The 23,756-nt window shown below is 42.9% G+C and overlaps 1 protein-coding gene across 5 annotated transcripts in view; it reads right to left on the bottom strand.

Annotated features, from left to right (window-relative positions):
• Positions 1-3,454: 3,454 nt before the first annotated feature.
• CSNK1D (casein kinase 1 delta) overlaps positions 3,455-23,756 on the bottom strand; it is an 81,194-nt gene continuing 60,892 nt past the window's right edge. The window contains exons 10-12 of one of the 5 annotated variants that reach the window (XR_005288807.2): positions 18,010-18,074; positions 16,365-16,427; positions 13,988-16,180 (exon numbers count right to left, since the gene is read on the bottom strand). Coding sequence is in view for 4 of the 5 variants with exons in the window: in XM_043497586.1 (XP_043353521.1) it covers positions 3,455-3,667 (213 nt within the window). In the remaining variant the exon portion in view is untranslated. Of the gene's footprint in view, positions 3,668-13,987; positions 16,181-16,364; positions 16,428-18,009; positions 18,075-23,756 lie in introns of those variants that run through there. The other 4 variants (XM_038371438.2, XM_038371434.2, XM_043497586.1 and 1 more) reach the window with 4 other exon arrangements.

The raw sequence follows: 23,756 nt of genomic DNA, 5'->3' as shown, positions 1-23,756 counted from the left end.
CCATCGCACTCAAGCATATGCCTTTTTATTGCCCAAAGAGCAGCTTTAGTTTAAGGCCAGGCTGTGGTGATGGAGGGTTTCCAGAAGAACAAAGCTCTTGTACGCTACAAAAATTGTAAGTGCAGAATTTTTGCGTCTGTTTTATTTGTGTTGGGAGGGGAGTATGCATGTCAGTTTCACGCAAGTAAGATCACTTTTTGTCCCTGCTTTTTAGTAAATGCACTTTAATGTAAGGTGTGTGGATTTATATTTATATTTGTTTTATGCTTTTATAGTCAACTGTTGCAAATGTAGTGAATAAATATTTATTCTGTTGTCAATGTTATGGTATCAGAAAATAAGCTATGGAAAATTAGCTACCTTGAATGAGGAGTTTCTTTGATACTCAGGTTTACAACTTGTGGGGCCTGCTGGCTGTTCATTTGCTGCTGAATACTGCCTATAGCATCATAGGAATAGAATGCTTGTCTTCATCTGCACTTAACTACTAGGTAACATTTTATTTTGGAAATGGGGACCTCAGCACAGTGGTCCAGATCTTTGTCACCTTCCAATTTAATGACAGAATGCACGTTAGATGGGACTACACCTTAAGACCATTTGGAACCTGGAACTAGTATAGAATATCACAATTCTTTCAGAGTATCTGGTCCCTTAAAGGAAACTGGACTCCATTCTCCTGTTCCAGTGTAGGTACTCCATATCTGGGTCAATTAAAAGAGCAGGACAGCAGCTGGGAGCTGTAAGAGGCCTGGAGAGTCAGTCAGGAGACCACAAACTGACTCAGAGGAGCCAGAACAGGAGATCAGATTGATCACAGAGAGAAGGTGGTTCCTGGGAAAGGGCAACAAAGCAAGAGAGCCAGGATGGGAGGACTAAAGACAGGTGAAAAAAAGAAAAGGAGTACTTGTGGCACCTTAGAAACTAACAAATTTATTTGAGCATAAGCTTTCGTGAGCTACAGCTCACTTAATCGGATGCATTCCGACAGGTGGAGCAGCAGCCGCAGGAGATGCCTGCTGGCTCCAGGCTGGAGACCTGGAGCCAAGGGCGGGAGAGGGTTGAAGGCAGAGGGAGCAGCAGTGGGCCTTACTTGCTGGCATGTCCTTGGTGGTGAGCTGTGCCTGAGAGGAATGAGAGGTGCCTAGCAGAGAGGCTGCATGAGTTCCTGTTGGGAAGAGCAGCATTATATTCCAGAAGGAAGGGCTCAGGACAGCAGTCTTGGCAGAGAGATAGTGGCGGACTGAGTAAGAGCCCAGGCATGGTGGAAGACGCTGCCATTTGGTACGTTCTCTGTTGATGGACTAGAAAAGACTACATGCACTGGGAGGAGATTGATTATGTTGTGGAACTTTTGGTTATGGACTTTTGCAATCTTTAATTATGTTGATAAACTTGAGGACATGCTGGCATAAGAGACCTTTAGATTACCCAAAAGAGAAACTGAGGTAAGGGACCATTTGCAGGGCTGTCCTGAAGCTACTTGGGAGCACCCAGGAGGAGGCCACACTTTTTTACAGAGCTTTCTGTAGAGAGCATGTTACACTTGTAAGCTGTAGTCTGCATTGGCTTCCAGTTCGTTTCCAGGTGATGTTTTAAGGAACTGCCTTTGACCTATGAGGCCCAAAGTGTTTTGTCTGTTGGCTGCCATAGGGACCTGTTGCTATCCTCATATGATACTCTGATAATTGCAATCAGATGGATTGATCAAACAAACATCCTCTAGATTTAAATGGGAGGGGATAGTACTAGAGATTCCCAGTTGAGGAAGCCTCAGTTCTGAAAACTACTTATCCCTCCTGCTCCAAAGGAGTCCAGATTCATAGGCTTTGGAACATGCCCTGAAGCCCAATCTGTTCTCACAAGCTTTTCCTGTGAGGAAATTGGGATAGCAGGCAAGGGAAAGTGTTTTATTTTTGGTAGATTGAGGCATTGTGACTTTGGCTGAGGTTCTGTGCTGTGTCTCAAAGAGGGGTAGCTCAAGGAGAGGAGGACAAAGGGATTTTACAGCTACTTTTGTGCCTTCCTAATCATGGGTTCTGCAAGGGCCACATCATCATCTTCTGGTGTAACTTAAGCCACTGTGAGGACAGGCTACTTTAAGGTACAGTACCCTCCCCAAGGCTGCTTACAGCTTGCAGTGCAAGAAAGAATGACTGCAATGGTGTGAGTTACAGCCCCGCAACATCCCCACCACCCCATCCTCTGCCCTCAGGTCCAGTCCAGCATGCATCCTATGCCCAGGGTCATCAGGAAACAGCAAAAAAAAAAAAAAAAAAAAAAAAAAAAAAAAAAAGGTACACAGAGGCCAGAGTGGGCAGGGGTGTGGGGGTGTTAGAAGCAAATTCTCTATGTGGATATGACCTATAATTAAGTTTGTATATATTTTTAAGCGAACACATACTTCTGTATAGATAGTGGCTGACTAGTTTTTCAGACCGCATCATTAGGTGGCTGCTGAGTAACATTAAAATGTGTTCACCAAGAGATTATAATAATACAGTCTGGACCAAGATTTTATATCCTGATTTGCTGCAACTCTGAATATGTTTCCCAAACCTGAAGAAGAGCTCTGTGTAGCGTGAAAGCTTGTGTGTCTCCAACAGAAGTTGGTCCAGTAGAAGATATTACCTCACCCACCTTATCTCAGGTCACAAAACGTAATTATAAATGGGGAATCATCATCATCAAGCCTGTGTTTCTAGTGGGCTTCCACAGAAAGCTATTCTTGGCCTTATGCTATTTCAGATTTTTATCAGTGACTTGGATGAAAACTTTGATAACATTTGAAGATAACACAAAAATGGGAGAGTGTTAACTAATGAGGAGGACATGTCACTAATGCAGTGAGCTGGATCACTTGGTAAGCTGGGCGCAGGTAGACACTGTGTTTTCATACAGCCAAATGTATACATATAAAAGCAAAGAATGTAGGCCATACTTATAGGAAAGGGGATCTCTATCCTGGGAAGGAGACGCACTGAAAAAGATTGAAAATTTTGATGGACAAGCAGCTGAACAGGAGCACCCAGTGTGACACTGTGGCCAAAAATGCAATCTTTGGATGTATAAATGGGGAATCTCAAGTAGGAATAGGGAGGTTATATTACCTCTGTATTTGGCACTGGAATGTTGGTAAATTGGAGCTGGTTCAGAGAGAAGCCACAAGATTGACTAAAAAGTGGAAAACATGCCTTATGAAAGGCTTATGCTCAAAGAGATCACTCAATTTAGCCTTTTAAAGCAAAGGTTAACGTATGATTTGATCCCCATTTATAAGTGCCTATATGGGGAACAAAATTTTGATCTTGGGCTTTCAATCTAACAGACAAAAGATATAAGAAGATCCAACAAGGCATAAGTGGAAGCTAGACAAATTCTGAAAAGAAATAAAGTGCAATATTTTAACAGTGAGGGTAGAAAAATTTAGGGGAAAAAAACAACTTACCCATAGTCACATACTCCTGGCTCCTAGTCTTGTTGCCCTGCTGCCTATTGCATCATCTTTCCTTACCAACATGTCCATTCGATACCTCACCTTTACCCCCAGAGCCCTGCCACGGGTGGTGGTGGGGTGAGAATTGGGCATATTTGTTGTTGTTCTGCTCCCCTCTTCTCTGTTTGCAATCTCTGAGTTGGATGGGAAGCTGCTGCCCTTAAAACGCTCCTCAGAAAGCCAAAAAAAATCCCATTGGGTTTAGTGGTTTTGAGAAAACCTTGAAGCCAACAAACAAGTTTACTTTACAAAAGATTTTTAAATCATATGGAAAACTCCTCTGCAAAGGGAGCCCTGGATTCTGCCATCGGCACAGTTTTGGAGGCAGAGAATTCTGGAGGTTTTCTCCCTGAAGGGTGGTCCTAAGACTAGGCTCAGAGAACAGGCCTGCACTTATGGACAGTAGGAACACCTCATTGTGAAGCCTAACAGCAGGGTACAGAGATGTAAAGTACATGGATGGAGATATTACAGCTGTAGTCTATACTGGAGATTATAGGTAGAAGGTTCTCCTTGTACAGTGTGAGCACAGAAATTACCATACAAGTTCAGACCATTTGTCTAGTTCAGCTTGTTGTCTAAAAGTGACCAGTGCTAACATTCTTCAGAGGATAGTAGGTCCATGGGGAATTTCTTCCTAACCTTGACAGTTAGTTGTTAACATATGTCACACAGCAGGATCACAAAATTAATCTAAGGATACAGTTACATTAGAGATACTGATGCAGCTATGTCTCTGTAAACTCTCTAATGTAGCTGCTCTATGCCGATGGGAGAGAGCTCTCTTGTTGATATAGTGCTGTCCACACCAATGCTTATGTCGTAAATTATGTTGCTCAGAGAAGTGATTTATTTACCCCACTTCTACCCCCCAAGCAACATAAGTTATGCCGACATAAGCTATAGTGTAGACATATATTTAGGTTATCTAATGTATCTGAAAGCACATGTAACATTTAAAGTCTTTCATAAAGCTGCATGCATAGAAGGGGCAATGAAAAGTGTGCATGCAACTTAACACTAACAGGGCCTAATTTGAGTACGTAACTGTGCATCTTTAGGCAACAGTCCTAAGTTGGCATCTGCTAGCGGTGTCAATGGGGCTCTGCACTAATGGATGCTGATAGAAGCTAAAGTCTTTTAACGTTTTCTTAATACAAGGCTGTGGTATGGATATGGAGCAAGAGCTCATTCAGTATTATTACACAGTGATTGTAATTCCAGTGATTATTTGTTATTACTTTTGTAAAAATAGAAATTGAAATTTTACTGGTTAATTTAATAATGGGCATACTACGTTTCTTAGCAGCAAAATACTCTGGAGCCTTAATATCAATTTGTCTAAATCAGTAAATTCTGGAACCTAATTTCTGTTGTAGGACTAAGTTCTTGTTGAGTTACACTTCCCTCAAATTAGGTTAATCTAGATTTTTGTTTATATTGAGTAGCTCACTATATGGCTGAACACTATTAAAATTAGATAGCTGCCAATGTTTTCTGTTTCCCCCAGATAATTTAGTATTGAATGAGTGTGAAGCAGATAGCAGCAGTGCAGATGGCAAAGGAAGGATCTGTTATAAAGCTAAGGGACAGTTTAAAAAAAATTGTTGAAAAGTTCAAGCTCTGTTGCTCAGTCAAAATAATTTTGAATTCTCTAAATCTCAACTAAAGTTTAAAAGTTTTTATTAAACGTGGGAGAAAAGTTGTTAGAATCACCTTATTTTTATTAGCAAAATTCTTGTATTGGAGAGGTGGCATAACAAGAAAAAAAAATCTAGTTTTGTTTAAAACATTTAATGTGATATTATGACATTTGCTATACAAGACCAATACAACTATCTATTTAAATTTTTGTTCAGTCAGGAAGAGATTATGATGCCCATCCTTTTGATATTTTCAAAACAGTAGTAGCAATCAGTATTGGAAAAATTATTTGACATCTAAATTTTATACTGGGGTTTTCCCATAGAGGGCTGCTGAACATGGAATGCATAGCTTGGAGCAACTGTGTGCTGTGGCTTTTGGAGCTGATGAAACCAGAAAACTGGAATTCTACAGTTTTGTCAGCCTACAACCATGGAATAACAGCCATATGATTTTTGTTTTAAATGGGTGGTGACAGTTTACTACTTTCCCTATGCCAATTTAAAATTCACTGTCCTATAGTGAGAGCCCAGGTGAACCAATGTAACTACATAAAAGTGTTAACGTATTGAGAAAAAGAAGAAGTAAAGTTTAAAGAGATATGTACTCACCTTTTCTGCAAACACTACATACATACATGAAAAGACAACCAAGGCCTCATCTACACCTCACTGTTTTATCGATAAAAGTCCACTTTTGTTGACAAAAAAGTGGAAGTTACACACTGAAATACGCCCCCTGGCCATGTAACTCCTCTACTGTGCAGACGTAATAAAATCATCTTAACAAGAGGTGTAGGGGTTATGTTGGTGTACTTAGGACAACACAGTGTCTGTGTAAACAGTGCATTCCTTACATAGGCTGTTAGTTGTCATTCTTTTCAATTCCACAGCAAGCCATGAAAATGACAGGAAAGCTGGGTGGCTAGAGCCAGTTGCCCGCATTCCCCCCCATAGCCCAAGTATTTAACATGGTCAAATGTTAGAAACAGGAAATTCATAGTTAAGGTTGAATTTCTTAAACAAGTCTCTTACCTACTGTACATTCTGCCACAAAAGTAAAGGAGTACTTGTGGCACCTTAGAGACTAACAAATTTATTAGAGCATAAGCTTTCGTGAGCTACAGCTCACTTCATCGGATGATGGTCTTGACAAAATTAGAAAATCATTGTTAGTCCGCCTCATCAAAGTTTAATTATTTTAAGTGACCCTAACTATTAGACTGCCTTAGCATATAATGGTGCCATCACTGCACAGACTTCTTTACATTAATACGCAACAAACAATAATATTTACAAACTCCCAAATGACAAATCCCTATTAAATACAATCACTGCCCATTCACAGCCCAATCCTGCCAGGCCCTCCTCATAGGACGTACGGTACTTAGGATCATACATCACATGCTTCAGTGCCACATGCAGCCAATTCTTCTTGTGTCTCCATCTGTTTCATGAAGCCCAGATGATGATGTGACAGCTATTGCAATGCCATGCAGTATCTTTGGGGACCACTATTAAATTTATGAAGGTTTTGTTCAACTCCATGTAGGAGATTTAATAGAATATTAGGGTTGGAAGAGACCTCAGGCGGTCATCTAGTCCAACCTCCTGATCAAAGCAGGACCAACACCCACTAAATCATCCTGTCCAGGGCTTTGTCAAGCCGGGCCTTAAAAAACCTCTAAGGATGGAGATTCCACCACCTCCCTAGGTAGCCCATTCCAGTGCTTCACCACCCTCCTAGTGAAATAGTGTTTCCTGATATCCAACCTAGGCCTCCCCCACTGTACTGTGAGACCATTGCTGCTTGTTCTGTCATCTGCCACCACTGAGAACAGCCTAGCTCCATCCTCTTTAGAACCCTCCTTCAGGTAGTTGAAGGCTGCTATCAAATCTCCCCTCATTCTTCTCTTCTGTAGACTAAATAACCCCAGTTCCCTCAGCCTCTCCTCATAAGTCATGTGCCCAAGCCCCATAATAATTTTCATTGCCCTCTGCTAGACTCTCTCTAATTTGTCCATATCCCTTCTGTAGTGGGGGGAACCAAAACTGGACACAATACTCCAGGGGTGGCCTTACCAGTGCCGAATAAATGGGAATAATCACATCCCTCGAGCTACTGGCAACGCTCCTACTAATACAGCCCGCCCAATATGCTGTTGGCCTTCTTGGCTACAAGGGCACATTGCTGACTCATATCCAGCTTCTTGTCCATGGTAATCCCCAGGTCCTTTTCTGCAGAACTGCTGCTTAGCTAGGTCGGTCCCCAGCCTGCAGCGGTGAATGGGATTCTTCCTAAGTGCAGGACTCTGCATTTGTCCTTGTTGCATCTCATCTGATTTCTTTTAGCCCAATCCTCCAATTTGTCTAGATCACTCTGGACCCTATCCCTACCCTCCAGCATATCTACTTCTCCCCCCAGCTTAGTGTCATCTGCGAACTTGCTGAGAGTGCAATTCATCCCATCATCCAGATCATTAATAAAGATGTTGAACAAAACCGGCCCCAGGACCGACCCCCTGGGACACTCCGTTTGATACCGGCTGCCAACTAGACATCAAGCCATTGAACACTACCCCTTGAGCCCAACAATCTAGCCAGCTTTCTATCCACCTTATAGGCTATTCATCCAATCCATACTTTTTTAACTTGCTGGCAAGAATACTGTGGGAGACCGTATAAAAAGCTTTGCTAAAGTCAAGATATATCACATCCACCGCTTCCCCATATCCCCAGAGCCAGTTATCTCATCAAAGAAAGCCACTGTTATAAAAAGCCAGTCAGCTGCGAACCAGCTGAGCGGCAAACAGCAGAGAGGCTAACAAAGAGAGTTTGCCTGGGAGTTCGCCCGGGGAGAGCCCACTGAGGCTTACATCTTGCCGGCTTCTCTGAGTAGTTACTACAACTCCTGAGAAAGCTTGTAGAAAGAAGGTAATATGGTTGGGGAGCGTTCAGCTGTTGTGACCTGCACTGGATGTGCCATGTTTGTCTTTCTTCCACAGGACAGAAGCAACTTTGTCTGTACAAAGTGCAAGCTGGTCTCCATATTGGAAGAGAAGGTTCAAGGTCTGGAGAAACAAGTACCGACCCTGCATTGCATAAGAGAAGCTGAAGATTTCCTGGACAGACATCAGGATATGCTTCGATGGGCAAAATGTTCTGAAGATTCAGAGCAGGCTGCACTGCAGGGAAAGGAGGACTGTGAAAAAATTTGGCAGCATGTGACCTCCAGAAGAAGAAAGGGGAGCGTCCATATACCAGCAGCGCAGATACAGGTAAGCAACTGTTTTCATGTTCTCCACAGGTATTAATACAGAGAGCGGACTAGATGATACATCTGAGGAAAGGGAACAGAAGTAGACTCCGCCGATTGGAAGGCATGAGATGCACTGTCCTAGGGATGGGGGTTCCATGACCACCGCTCTGAAGAGGAGGAGGTGGATGGTGGTGGTCGAGGACTCTCTCCTCAGGGGGACCGAGTCATCTATCTGCCACCCCAACCGGGAAAAGTGAGAAGTCTGCTGCTTGCCAGGAGCTAGGATTCACGATGTGACGGAGAGACTGCCAAGACTCATCAAGCCCTCGGATCGCTACCCCTTCCTGCTTCTCCACGTGGGCACAAATGATACTGCCAAGAATGATCTTGACCGGATCACTGCAGACTACATGGCTCTGGGAAGAAGGATAAAGGAGTTTGAGGCGTAAGTGGTGGTTTCGTCCATCCTCCCTGTAGAAGGAAAAGGCCTGGGTAGAGACCGTCGAATTGTGGAAGTCAACGAATGGTTACGCAGGTGGTGTGAGAGAGAAGGCTTTGGATTTTTTGACCATGGGATGGTGTTCCAAGGAGGAGGAGTGCTAGGCAGAGATGGGCTCCATCTAACAAAGAGAGGGAAGAGCATCTTTGGAAGCAGAGTGGCTAACCTAGTGAGGAGGGCTTTAAACTAGGTTCACCGGGGGAAGAAGACCAAAGCCCTGAGGTAAGTGGGGACGTGGGATACCGGCAGGAAGCACGAGCAGGAGGACGCGAAAGGGGAGGGCTCCTGCCTCATACTAAGAAAGCAGGACAAACAGCAAGTTATCTCAAGTGCCGAAACACAAATGCAAGAAGCCTGGGAAACAAGCAGGGAGAACTGGAAGTCCTGGCACAGTCGAGGAATTATGTGATTGGAATAACGGAGACTTGGTGGGATAACTCACATGACTGGAGTACTGTCATGGATGGATATAAACTGTGTTCAGGAAGGACAGGCAGGGCAGAAAAGGTGGGGGAGTTGCATTGTATGTAAGAGAGCAGTATGACTGCTCAGAGCTCCGGTATGAAACTGCAGAAAAACACAAGTGTCTCTGAATTAAGTTTAGAAGCGTGAGCAACAAAGGGTGATGTCGTGGTGTGAGTCTGCTACAGACCACCTGATCAGGGTGATGAGGTGGACGAGGCTTTCTTCCAGCAACTAACAGAAGTTACTAGATCGCAGGCCCTGGTTCTCAGGGGAGACTTCAATCACTCTGATATCTGCTGGGAGAGCAATATAGTGGTGCACAGACAATCCAGGAAGTTTTTGGGAAGTGTAGGGGACAATTTCCTGGTGCAAGTTCTGGAGGAACCAACTAGGGGCAGAATTCTTCTTGACCTGCTGCTCACAAACTGGGAAGAATTAGTAGGGGAAGCAAAAGTGGATGGGAACCTGGGAGGCAGTGACTATGAGATGGTCGAGTTCAGGATCCTGACACAGGGAAGAAAGGAGAGCAGCAGAATACGGCCCCTGGACTTCAGAAAAGCAGATTTTGACAACCTCAGGGAACTGATGGGCAGGATCCCCTGGGAGGAGAATATGAGGGGGAAAGGAGTCCAGGAGAGCTGGCTGTATTTTAAAGAATCCTTATTGAGGTTACAGGAACAAACCATCCCAATGTGTAGAAAGAATAGTAAATATGGCAGGCGACCAGCTTGGCTTAACAGTGAAATCCTTGCTGATCTTAAACACAAAAAAGAAGCTTACAAGAAGTGGAAGACTGGACAAATGACGAGGGAAGAGTATAAAAATATTGCTCGGGCATGCAGGAGTGAAATCAGGAAGGCCAAATCACACCTGGAGGTGCAGCTAGAAAGAGATGTTAAGAGTAACAAGAAGGGTTTCTTCAGGTATGTTAGCAACAAGAAGAAAGTCAAGGAAAGTGTGGGCTTCTTATTGAATTAGGGAGGCAACCTAGTGACAGAGGATATGAAAAAAAGCTAATGTACTCAATGCTTTTTTTGCCTCTGTCTTCATGAACAAGGTCAGCTCCCAGACTGCTGCACTGGGCAGCACAGCATGGGGAGGAAGTGACCAGCCCTCTGTGAAGAAAGAAGTGGTTTGGGACTATTTAGAAAAGCTGGACAAGCACAAGTCGATAGGGCCGGATGCGCTTCATCCGAGAGTGCTAAAGGAGTTGGCGGATGTGATTGCAGAGCCATTGGCCATTATCTTTGAAAACTAATGGCAATCGGGGGAGGTCCCGGACGACTGGAAAAAGACTAATGTAGTGCCCATCTTTAAAAAAAGGGAAGGAGGATGATCTTGGGAACTACAGGCCAGTCAGCCTCACCTCAGTCCCTGGAAAAATCATGGAGCAGGTCCTCAAGGAATCAATTCTGAAGCACTTAGAGGAGAGGAAAGAGATCAGGAACAGTCAGCATGGATTCACCAAGGGCAAGTCATGCCTGACTAATCTAATTGCCTTCTATGACATGATAACTGGCCTTGTGGATGAGGGGAAAGCAGTGGATGTGCTATTCCTTGACTTTAGCAATGCTTTTGACAGTGTCCCACTATATTTTTGCCAGTAAGTTAAAGGAGTATGTGCTGGATGAATGGACTATAAAGTGGATAGAAAGCTGACCAGATTGTCAGGCTCAACGGGTAGTGATCAATGGCTCCATGTCTAGTTGGCAGCTGGTATCAAGTGGAGTGCCCCAAAGGTCGGTCCTCGGGCTGGTTTTGTTCAATATCTTCATTAATGATCTGGAGGATGGTGTGGATTGGACCCTCAGCAAGTTTGCAGATGACACTAAACTGGGAGGAGAGGTAGATACGCTGGAGGGTAGGGATAAGATACAGAGGGCCCTAGACAAATTAGAGGATTGCGCCAAAAGAAATCTGATGAGGTTCAACAAGGACAAGTGCAGAGTCCTGCACTTAGGACGGAAGAATCCCATGCACCGCTACAGACTAGGGACCGAAGGGCTAGGCAGCAGTTCTGCAGAAAAGGACATAGGGGTTACAGTGGACAAGAAGCTGGATATGAGTCAACAGTGGGCCATTGTTGCCAAGAAGGCCAATGTCATTTTGGGATGTATAAGTAGGGGCATTGCCAACAGATCGAGGGACGTGATCGTTCCCCTCTATTCGACATTGGTGAGGCCTCATCTGGAGTACTGTGTCCAGTTTTGGGCCCCACACTACAAGAAGGATGTGGAAAAATTGGAAAGAGTCCAGCAGAGGGCAACAAAAATGATTAGGGGACTGGAATACATGACTTATGAGGAGAGGCTGAGGGAACTGGGATTGTTTAGTCTGAGGAAGAGAAGAATGATGGGGGATTTGATAGCTGCTGTCAACTACCTGAAAGGGGATTCCAAAGAGGATGGATCTAGACTGTTCTTAGTGGTAGCAGATGACAGAACGAGGAGTAATGGTCTCAAGTTGCAGTGGGGGAGGTTTAGGTTGGATATTAGGAAAAACTTTTTCACTAAGAGGGTGGTGAAACACTGGAATGGGTTACCTAGGGAGGTGGTGGAATCTCCTTCCTTAGAAGTTTTTAAGGTCAGGCTTGACAAAGCCCTGGCTGGGATGATTTAGGTGGGGATGGTCCTGCTTTGAGCAGGGGGTTGGACTAGATGACCTCCTGAGGTCCCTTCCAACCCTGATATTCTATGAATCTATGATGAGTTTGGTCAGACATGATTTGCCTTTGGTGAATCCATGTTGACTGTTCCTGATCACCTTCCTGTCCTCAAGTGCTTCAAAATGGATTCCTTGAGGACCTGGTCCATGATTTTTCCAGGGGTTGAGATGAGGCTGACCGGTCTGTAGTTCCCTCTAGTCTTCCCTTTTTAAAAATATGGGCACTATATTTGCCTTTTTCCAACAGTCCAGGACCTCCCCCGATCACCACGAATTTTCAAAGATAATGGCCAATGGTTCTGCAGTCCCAGCAGCCAACTCCCTTAGAACCCTTGGATGCATTAGATCTGGACCCTTAACTTTGCCGTGTGTGTGTCTGTCTCTCACTTGGATAGCTGAGGGAAAAATGTCACAATTTGAATTGCAGTACTGAAACAACCTATTTTTAAGAACCTTGATACCCTATAAGAATCTGGGAACCCAATTACCACTAGGTTTGGTTATGCTTGCTGTGTATATGATGCCCAAGTCAATGTTCCTAAAAATCAAAGGAGATTGTTCCCATTGAGTACTACATCCATGGCAAGGCTGGATTTTTTAAAAAAAATCATGCATTTCAGCTATGAATGTGCAAAGTAAACTCCACCTTTCCATGATTTTGCAGAACATAATTTTAATAATTCTTTCAAAAATGACACACGACCTGAAGAAACTTGTGAATAATTATAATTTTGAAGATTAAATGCCAAAAAACAGTGGTTTGTAATAAATGTGCATCAGAACTAACATATGTCCTATTAGGACTTTGCAGACAAGTTCAATTCTCTGCACCACAGCAGACTTCCTGTGTGAGACCTTTGGAAGTCACTTAGCCTCTCTGTGCCTCATTTCCTCATCTGTAAAATGGGGAAAATACTTTTCTACCTCACAGGAGTGTTGCAAGGATAAATACATTAAAGATGCATTTGCAGTCTACTGCTCAAAAGCTCTAAGAGCTTGCTATTATTACTAGTGATATGAAATAAACATCCTCCATCTTTTCACCTACAGCTCCTACGAGTCAGTTATAAGACTTACTGCTCAACAGCAATTGTTTTCCCAAGCTTCATATCAATACAAGGTTATACTTGTTAACAAAAGCACAACAAATACCGAACACTTGCAAAAAGCTGCTCTTTATAAGACTGTAAACTATATTAGTTTACTATATTTATAGTAAATAAATAATACTTTACCATTAGGGAAAAAAAGGCATTAATTTCAATGAGAAGAAATGGGCTACTACTATACAGTTAGGTCCTTATTTTCCTCATGGGCTACTTGCAGTTATTGGTTTGTTACTCTTTTCCCCATCAGCTTCATTGGATCAGGTACTAAGTGTTATATATTCTGGGCTAGGTCCTTGGTATAAGCTGACATAGCCCTCTAAATCTACAAAAACACAAAGCTGAATCATGGCTTTTCAATCAACACTTGCAGTAGGAGAGGACTAGGTTGGGGCAGAAGTCCCCCCCTCCAGAGCTGGCTGAGACAGTCACCACACTTCTGGGAGCATGTGTCACTTTCTATACTTTCCCCTAGACATGCCAACCCAATTTTTCTGGTCAGTGCAGGGAAGATGGCCATCACAAGGTCCTTGCCCCTCCCTACCTTTAAGAAAGATATCATTGTAGGCACTAGTTTTCAATGCTCAGCATTTGTGGAGGAACGAATGTGACTGTGACTAATCCCTACACAGGAGTGAGGGACTTTTGTGTTCTCTCCCAATGTATGGTTAGTTTAAATTTAGGCCAGAGTACTCCAATGTGGAGTACGCACCAGTATCTTCTTGCTAACATCTTGTACAATAACATCTTGTTTCGGTGTTTCCTTGATTCCTGCAGGTCCTCAGTATTAGGAATTTCCCTATGTATGTGCTGAGAAGCCATTAAAAAGACAAATAAATTTCACCAAGAAAAAAGTAGAAGTCATTATGAATTTATTATTTACACAATTGGTAAAGTACACAAATACAGTGATAGTACAAATGAGGTGTTCTGAGATATTGGTTACCAATACACAGGTTTATACAGACTTTCTAACTATTTTTTGCAGGTGATGGGATATAACTATTGTGAAAGGGCAAGAACAGCCCACAACCAAGTACAATTCTAGAAATTTGCATCAGTCAGCTTTTAAGTACAGTACAGCAATTTAAGGTTCCGGATACAGAGGACGGGAAAAAAAGGCTGCCTTTCTAAGTCTCTCTAACATTATATCATTAACCACACATATTTACAAAGAAAGCACAGTGAAATGTAGAACTGTACAAATGGTAGTGCACATGCCTTAAGTCCTGAAATCTACAGTAACTGAGTAGGGGATTCTGTTATGCAAAATTATCCATGGACAAAACTTTTAAACCTTTCCATTGCACTCCCCTGAAACAAAGGTTTCCCCCAGTGAAATCTAGAGCAAGCACAAGCAATTAGTTAGCATTCTGAAATATCTCAAGAAAAGTGACTGACAGATTTAGTCCGTGGATTTTGGATAGAAAAAGAATTTACAAAACTCTGGAACAACAACTATGCTAAAAAAGTTTGAGGCACAAGGAAAACATTAATGGATTTGTTTTTAGCCTATGTTTCCAAATAGGACGGAATCTTTCAAACAACACTTATGTATTGCACTTTCATTTTCAAGAGGGAAATTGACATTACTTTGCTTGAATATGACTAATAATTCAACTTTTCTAGTTACTGCAAGGATAAAATATTTAGCATCACTTTAGGAAAATCTTTTAAGTTAGAAACAATATAAAGATCCTTCCATATTCCTTAATAGGGACATCTGCCAAGAGCACTTTTTATTTTGGACATTCTAGGCATATGAACAAGTCATTTAACTCCAGATAAAGAATAGCAATCCCAGAAATATACAATTTATATTATATTAAGAATGTAATTCATGCCTGATAATCAGTTCTCAGGATTTCACAGCAGGAATATTTTGTTTATAATTCCTTTTTGTGTCTTGGCAATACACAGCCGACCAGAATCACTTGTTTTTTATGAATGTGGATGATGAAGCAACTGTACACAAATTCACTCAGTCTGCAATGGCAGTAATTCTTGTGCCACTTGCAATGGTCTTTAAACCAGCCAGTCTCAATGTAGAAAACTAGATCTTACCAAGGAAGAGTGTTTTATACACAATCCTCCTCCTCAAATGAAGGAGAACCACATGCCATGCTTACCATCTCTAAACTCCAACAAATTCCTCTTAAATATCAGAGCCCTTCTCCCTCTTTATTCTTCACATTCTTTAGGAATAAGTTATCTTTCAATATCACCATCTCTAAAGAGCCCAGACACATCTATCCAGTATCTTTTGCTTTCTCTGACTATACTATAGAAGAGTAAAAATTCAAAAATGTTTGTGTTGCATGGAGATTTCCATTAAAATGTGGAAGAAGCAAAGTAATAAAACTATAATGCATGTTAAAAAACTTTCAGGAGAACTCCCCCACCCCTCATCCTGAATGGGACTATACCAAAAAAAGTAAACAGTTTAAATAAAATCAGATGGTTTTAATTAATTTACATATTCCCTGCCAGACTAAACTTTACAAGAAATTTCAAGTCATTGTCTTTAATTCAGGATTGTTCATATATGACATTTTTAAATCAGACAAAAGCAAGACAGAATTCTTTACACAGAATTAAGCCAATAATCTTAGCAAAATGATATAAAATTTTCTTAAACCAACCAGGTAAAAGATTTATAGTTACAGTAGAATAATAAAAAGGGGTAAAGTCTGCCGCCTGTGGAGGGAGAACTGAAATGGCTATTCAATAACAGGCGATTAACTCTGTAAACCATCTCTTCCTTTTCCAGCCCTGTTACTACAGAGTTCACTTAAGGTCATTGGGTTTCTGGCAAGAGCCTCTTTTAATGGCAGCTGTTGGAGTCTGTCCAGGTTCCTGCAAGTATCTCTTTGTAAGTGGCATGGAAAGCTCCAGTTGTAATGTTTCTGCTCTAGGTTGGGGTATTTTTGCTAGTAAAGCCATTGGTAACATAGGCGATCAGCCATGCATTAACTGCCCTCTATGGCAAAATTATTTTCATCGGTGCACAGCAGACTGGAGAACACTGGTAGTCACACGAGCAGGAATCTATCAGAGCCAAAGAATAAGATAAAATCAGAACAAGTCATTTTAACTAGCACGTAGATGGTTCTACCAAAATTGTTTCAGCCACTTGTTGCAAAATATCTGGGCATAAAAACCCTGGTAAAAGAAAAAGTTATCTTTCTAGAATCTACAATTCAATGGACTACACAGGCTATTTCATACCTACCTGTAGCCACATCATGTTATCTGCATTTTCCTTCTGTATTAAGGTTAACACAGGAAATGACCTCTTCATCACAAGCAGAGAGTTTGAAGAACAAATAAATCGGAGCAAAAACATGCACGCAAAAAAGAACAAAACCAGATTAAACTGCTGAGCTCTTGAAATAAAACTGATAGAGATTCAAGGCTGAAGAAACCCAAATCGAAGCATAAAGTTAAAAATATAATGTTGAAAAGAGATAGAGCTCGTTGGCTTTTTACTATATTAAACACATTGCACAATATTATTTACTTAGCTTGAGTTTGTCTTAAGTAACATAGTGCCCACAGAGAGTTAAAGGCATCACACATCAGTACATTTAATTTAAGAAGTTTACCAATGTCAAAGCAGCAACATCACTCTAAGAATGAGAAACAAACAGTCTTAAGTAGCTACCAAATTTTTGGCACATAAAGGTCAAGCACCACAGACAAGATCTTGATCTGGCTGGGTCCTGCAGTCATAACTCATGCAAGATTTGCATTGACTTCAGTGGGCGCTTTGCTTGAGTAAGGCCTAATGATTGGGGCTCTAAAGCAGTAAACCATCATTTGCAGACAGTTTTGAATATTACAACAATTTAAGAAAGAAGCAGCTTCTGGAGTCAGCCAAGTACACAGAACAACCGGAGAAAATTAAATAAAAAAAGAGGAAGAGAAGGATGCTACACCAACTGCAGATGTAGGATTAGTGCAAACTGGAGCTTTATAGAGAAAGTAAAGCAGCGGAAAGAACTACGTAATTTAACAAGGAACAGAAAAATATGATTGCCTTTTTAATATATAGCAAAGCAAAGAAGAAGCTTCTAAAGTTATTTAAGAGTCAGTATCCTTCAACCATGAGGTACAGATTTTGACCTACAAATGTTTCTATTGCTAAAACACAATTGGCTTAAATACTAGAAAACTGCGCATAAAGGCAGAAATTATTTCACTATTCACTGACAAAGGATTTTGAGTATCCAAGTTCAAGTCTGCCTATATTCAAGATGCTAATGTTTCAGATACACTAAAGAGAAGTTCATCTGAAAATGCTTTTAATCTCTGGCAGCTCAGAAGGTATGGAAGAGAATTAAAAAACATAGAAAAATGAAGGATGTTTTAATAACTTGTACCACTCATGCCAAGATAAAGCCTTACTTGAATTAGTTAATTTTGTTCTCCATGACAAGTCTTCAGAACAAGTAATCTGTTTTCATAATTTTAAAAGATCAATCTAGTTTAGAATGGATGTCTGAGATTGTAAGCATAATTATGGTGTAACTAGTGGTTCTAGGATAGTTAGATGGTTTAGAGTTGCTGATCTGCTTATTTTATTAGCAATGCCTTAATAGCCATAGGGGCTTCCCAAATCACCAAGTTTAATTAATTCTACTAAACAATTTAGGAATAGTAGTAGTAAATACTTCAATTCTTGGAAGGATGTTTACTTTTACATTCAGAAGGAATCCTAATGCCACGTCAGGTACCTGACATCTGAGCGTAGGGCAGAGAGATAAAGCATACAATTGTAAGAGTTAAGGTGAGGAGGAAGTGCCAAATCTGATGTTTCCACAGGATTTAATCCCACCCCATCCAAAAAGATTTGGGTCTAACAAGAAGGGACTCACCCAGTGCTGCCTTCCAACGAGGAGACGAGCAGCTACTTGCCATGATGTTCGAAGGGAATGCTATTCTGAGGTGGGGGAAAAGACAGCAAATTGTAACAGTTCTACTGTCCAAATATATAAAGTTGACTACAAAATCCAACCTAAATTTGCAGTTGAGCCTAGATATACTTTCCAAGGACTTTAAGTTCAGATTGCTACAAGACTTGTTTCTGTACTAATAGATATTTTAAAAGGAACAAAAAAATTTTTTCCCCTCAAAGAAAGCTGAAATCTCAGGGTTTGAGGAACTATGTAGAAAATGATCCCTATAAAGATTAACATATGAATAAAGGTTTTCTCATTAGGAAGTGGAAAGTGAACTGTATTTTGGAAGTGCATTTTTGTTCCAGCCTCTGTTTTATTCCAATAAAGTGGTAATAACACAGACTGTTCATTGCCACTGCTGGCCACTGATTTAAAAACATTTTCCTTTGTCAAAGAGACTTATTCCAGTATTCCTTTACTCTTGTAAGTATTCTAAACCTTTTCCTCCAAACTACAGAGAGAATTCTCAATCTATTATTAGCATAAATGGGAGTTGTGCAAGAGCTTGATCCTGCAAAGTGCTGTGCACTCTGCATCCAGCAAAGCACTTAAGCACGTGCTTAACTTTAAGCATGTAAGAAGTTCCATTGAAACAGTCTTACAAAATTGAGTCCTGTATGGAGAGAAACAAAGATTACACACCTGTTACTGGAGTTCAAGAAAACCTCTGCACATTCACTCGCCTGAGATGTGCCCGATTGTGCAGTCTGGACGGGAACTTTTAGTAGCAGTGCCTGTGGGAGCGCTCATGCACCCACTATCCTTCCATCACTACTCTTAACACTCAAACGGTGTGGCTATAAAAGGTAGGATGGCATGCTGACTGACTGCTTCAGGTACTTCCACCACCTTCTCGAATCCAAAAGTTCATAGATTCATTTTAAAGCCAGAAGAGACCATTAGTTCATCTAGTATGACATCCTGCTTCACACTGGCCATAGCATTTCTTCCAGTTACCTCTGTGCAGCCCATTAACTTGTGATTGACTAGAGCATATCCTCCAGAAAGGAATCCAGTCTTGGATTTCTCAACATTAAAAGATGAAGAATCCACCACATTCTTTCATAGTTTGTTCCAGTAGTTCATAATCCTCACTGTTAAAATATTATGCCTTATTTCTAATTTGAATTTGTCTGGCTTTAACTTCCAGTCACTGGTTCTTCTCATGCCTTTCTCTGATAGATTTAAGAGTCCTTTAGTAGCAAGTATTTTCTCCCCAGGAAGGAACTTGATTACATAGCGATCAAGTCATCTCTTGAACTTTTTGATAAGTTAAACAGACTGGTCTCCATGTGTCACTGAAAGGCATTCTTTCCAGCCCTCAAATCATTTGAGGCTTTTGTCTGCATCCTCTCCTATTTTTCAATATCCTTTTTGAAATGTGAACACCAAAATGGGACAAAGTATTCCAGTATCACTCCAATACATAGGTAAACACGCATCCCAACTCTAATTCCTACTCCTTTGTTTATAAATCTAAGCCCTGGTCTACACTAGGAGTTGAGGTCGAATTTAGCAGTGTTAAATCAATTTAACCCTGCACCTGTCCACACGATGAAGCCCTTTTTTTCGACTTAAAGGGCTCTTAAAATCGATTTCCTTACTCCACCCCCGACAAGGGGATTAGCGCTGAAATCGGCCTTGCTGGGTCGAATTTGGGATACTGTGGAAACAATTAGACAGTATTGGCTTCCGTGAGCTATCCCAGAGTGCTCCATTGTGACCGCTCTGGACAGCACTCTCAATTCAGATGCACTGCCCAGGTAGACAGGAAAAGACCTGCGAACTTTTGAATGTCAATTTCCTGTTTGGCAAGCTGCAGGTGACCATGCAGAGTTCATCAGCAGAGGTGACCATGATGGAGTCCCAGAATCGCAAAAGAGCTCCAGCATGGACCAAATGGGAGGTATGGGATCCGATCGCTGTATGGGGAGAGGAATCCGTGCTATCAGAACTCCGTTCCAGTTTTCGAAGTGCCAAAACATTTTTCAAAATCTCCCAGGGCACGAAGGACAGAGGCCATAACAGGGACCCGAAGCAGTGCCACGTAAAACTTAAGGAGCTGAGGCAAGCCTACCAGAAAACCAGAGAGGCGAACGGTCGCTCCGGGTCAGAGCCCAAAACATGCCACTTCTATGATGAGCTGCATGCCATTTTAGGGGGTTCAGCTACCACTACCTCAGCCGTGCTGTTTGACTCCTTCAATGGAGATGATGCATGTTTTGGGGATGAGGAAGATGATGATGATGAGGTTGTAGATAGCTCACAGCAAGCAAGCGGAGAAACTGGTTTTCCCGACAACCAGGAACTGTTTTTCACCCTGGACCTGGAGCCAGTACCCCCCGAACCCACCCAAGGCTGCCTCCCGGACCCGCCAGGTGGAGAAGGGACCTCTGGTGAGTGTACCTTTTAAAATACTATACATGGTTTAAAAACAAGCACGTTTAATGATTAATTTGCCCTGGCATTCGCGGCTCTCCTAGATGTACTCCCAAAGCCTTTGCAAAAGGTTTCTGGGGAGGGCAGCCTTATTCCGTTCACCATGGTAGTACACTTTACCACTCCAGGCCAGTAGCACGTACTCGGAAATCATTGTAGAACAAAGCATTGCAGTGTATGTTTGCTGGCGTTCAAACAACATCTGTTCTTTATCTCTCTGTGTTATCCTCAGGAGAGTGATATTATTCATGGTCACCTGGTTGAAATAGGGTGCTTTTCTTAAGGGGACATTCAGAGGTGCATGTTCCTGCTGGGCTGTTTGCCTGTGGCTGAACAGAAATGTTCCCCACCGTTGGCCAAGGGGAGGGGGGAGGGGCTAGCCACACACTGGGAGAGGCAAAATGCGACCTTGGAACGAAAGCACATGTGCTATGTATGGAATGTTAACAGCAAGGTTTACCGTGAAAGGGTGTATCCATTGTTCTATAAAATGTGTCTTTTTAAATACCACTGTCCCCTTTTTTTCCCTCCACCAGCTGCATGTGTTTCAAGGATCACAGGATCTTCTCCTTCCCAGAGGCTAGCAAAGATCAGAAGGCGAAAAAAACGCACTCGCAATGAAATGTTCTCTGAGCTCATGCTGTCCTCCCACACTGACAGAGCACAGACAAATGCGTGGAGGCAGACAATGTCAGAGTGCAGGAAAGCACAAAATGACTGGGAGGAGAGGTGGCGGGCTGAAGAGAGTAAGTGGCAGGCTGAAGAGAGAACTGAAGCTGAAAGGTGGCAGCAGCGTGATGAGAGGAGGCAGGATTCAATGCTGAGGCTGCTGGAGGATCAAACTAATATGCTCCAGGATATGGTTGAGCTGCACGAAAGGCAGCAGGAGCACAGACTGCCTCTACAGCCCCTGTGTAACCAACCGCCCTCCTCCCCAAGTTCCATAGCCTCCTCACCCAGACGCCCAAGAACGCGGTGGGGAGGGCCTTCAGCCACCCAGTCACTCCACCCCAGAGGACTGTCCAAGTAACAGAAGACTGGCATTCAATAAGTTTTAAACTTTTAAAGTTATGTAGCCTTATCCTTCCCCTCTTCCACCACTCCTCCTGGTGCTTCTCTCCTCCACCACCCCTCCTGGGCTACCTTGGCAATTATCCCCCTATTTGTGTGTGATAAATTAATAAAGAATGCATGAATGTGAAGCAACAATGACTTTATTGATCGAAGGGAGGAGGGGAGGGTGGTTAGCTTACAGGGATGTAGAGTGAACCAAGAGGCGGGGGTTTCATCAAGGAGAAACAAACAGAACTTTCATACCGTAGCCTGGCCTGTCATGACACTGGTTTTCAAAGCTTCTCTGATGCACACTGCGCCCTCCTGTGCTCTTCTAACCGCCCTGGTGTCTGGCTGTGCATAACCAGCAGCCAGGCAATTTGCCTCAACCTCCCACCCCGCCATAAATGTCTCCCCCTTACTCTCATAGATATTGTGGCGTGTACAGCAAGCAGTAATAACAGTGGGAATATTGGTTTCACTGAGGTCTAACCGAGTCAGTAAACTGCGCCATTGCGCCTTTAAACGTCCAAATGCACATTCTACCACCATTCTGCACTTGCTCAGCCTGTAGCTGAACAGGTCCTGTCTACTGTCCAGGCTGCCTGTGTATGGCTTCATGAGCCATGGCATTAAGGGGTAGGCTGGGTCCCCAAGGATAACTATAGGCATTTCAACATCCCCAACCGTTATTTTCTGGTCTGGGAATAAAGTCCCTTCCTGCAGCTTTTGAAACAGACCAGAGTTCCTGAAGATGCGAGCGTCATGTACCTTTCCCGGCTATCCCACGTTGATGTTGGTGAAATGTCCTTTGTGATCCATCAGTGCTTGCAGCACTATTGAAAAGTACCCCTTGCGGTTTATGTACTCGCCGGCTTGGTGCTCCGGTGCCAAGATAAGGATATGGGTTCCGTCTATGGCCCCACCACAGTTAGGGAATCCCATTGCAGCAAAGCCATCCACTATGACCTGCACATTTCCCAGGGTCACTACCCTTGATATCAGCAGATCTTTGACTGCGTTGGCTACTTGCATCACAGCAGCCCCCACAGTAGATTTGCCCACTCCAAATTGATTCCCGACTGACCGGTAGCAGTCTGGCATTGCAAGCTTCCACAGGGCTATTGCCACTCGCTTCTCAACTGTGAGGGCTGCTCTCATCTTGGTATTATTGCGCCTCAGGGCAGGGGAAAGCAAGGCACAAAGTTCCATGAAAGTGCCCTTACGCATGTGAAAGTTTCGCAGCCACTGGGAATCATCCCAGACCTGCAATACTATGCAGTCCCACCAATCTGTGCTTGTTTTCAGAGCCCAGAATCGGTGTTCCACCGCATGAACCTGCCCCATTAGCACCATGATGCCCACATTGCCAGGGCCCGTGCTTTGAGAGAAGTCTATGTCCATGTCCTCATCACTCTCATCACCGCACTGACTTTGCCTACTCGCCCGGTTTCGCTTTGCCAGGTTCTGGTGCTGCATATACTGCTGGATAATGTGTGTAGTGTTTAATGTGCTCCTAATTGCCAAAATGATCTGAGCGGGCTCCATGCTTGCCGTGGTATGGCGTCTGCAAAGAAAAAAGGTGTGGAACGATTGTCTGCCATTGCCCTGACGGAGGGAGGGGCAACTGATGACATGGCTTACAGGGTTGACTTATAGGGAATTAAAATCAACAAAGGGGATGGCTTTGCGAGAAACAGAATGGCCCCCTCAAGGATAGAACTCAAAAACTCAAGGATAAAACTCAAAACTGGGTTTAACAGGCTGTTGATTTCACGGAGGGAGGGAGGGAGAAGAAAATGAATACAAAACAAATCTGGTCTATTTCTTGTTTTGAGCCACTTCATCTATCTTTATACATCTTGCCGGCAGCAGACTGCGTAGTACGACTGCTAGCCATCGTCATCTCCTGGGTGCTCGGTAGAAGACGGTGCAGTATGACTGCTGGCCATCATCTTCTGCTGGCTGCTGATTAAAAGACAATGCACTGCCGGTAGGATTCAATCGCCATGAGATGAAACTTAAAAGGGAAATGACCTGGCTGAGTCACTCCCATGTTTTCCCAGGCACCCTTGACCCTCATCGAGGTCGCTTAAAAGAGCACCCAGGACTACGTCGACGACGGCTACCAGTCGTACTGCACTGAATGCTGTCAAAAGGCAATAAACTGC

This window comes from Dermochelys coriacea, chromosome 14 (assembly GCF_009764565.3).
Source record: "Dermochelys coriacea isolate rDerCor1 chromosome 14, rDerCor1.pri.v4, whole genome shotgun sequence".
NCBI lineage: Eukaryota > Metazoa > Chordata > Testudines > Dermochelyidae > Dermochelys > Dermochelys coriacea.
The sequence above is the reverse complement of the archived record's forward strand: the minus strand, read 5'-3'. Positions and strand labels throughout refer to the sequence as shown.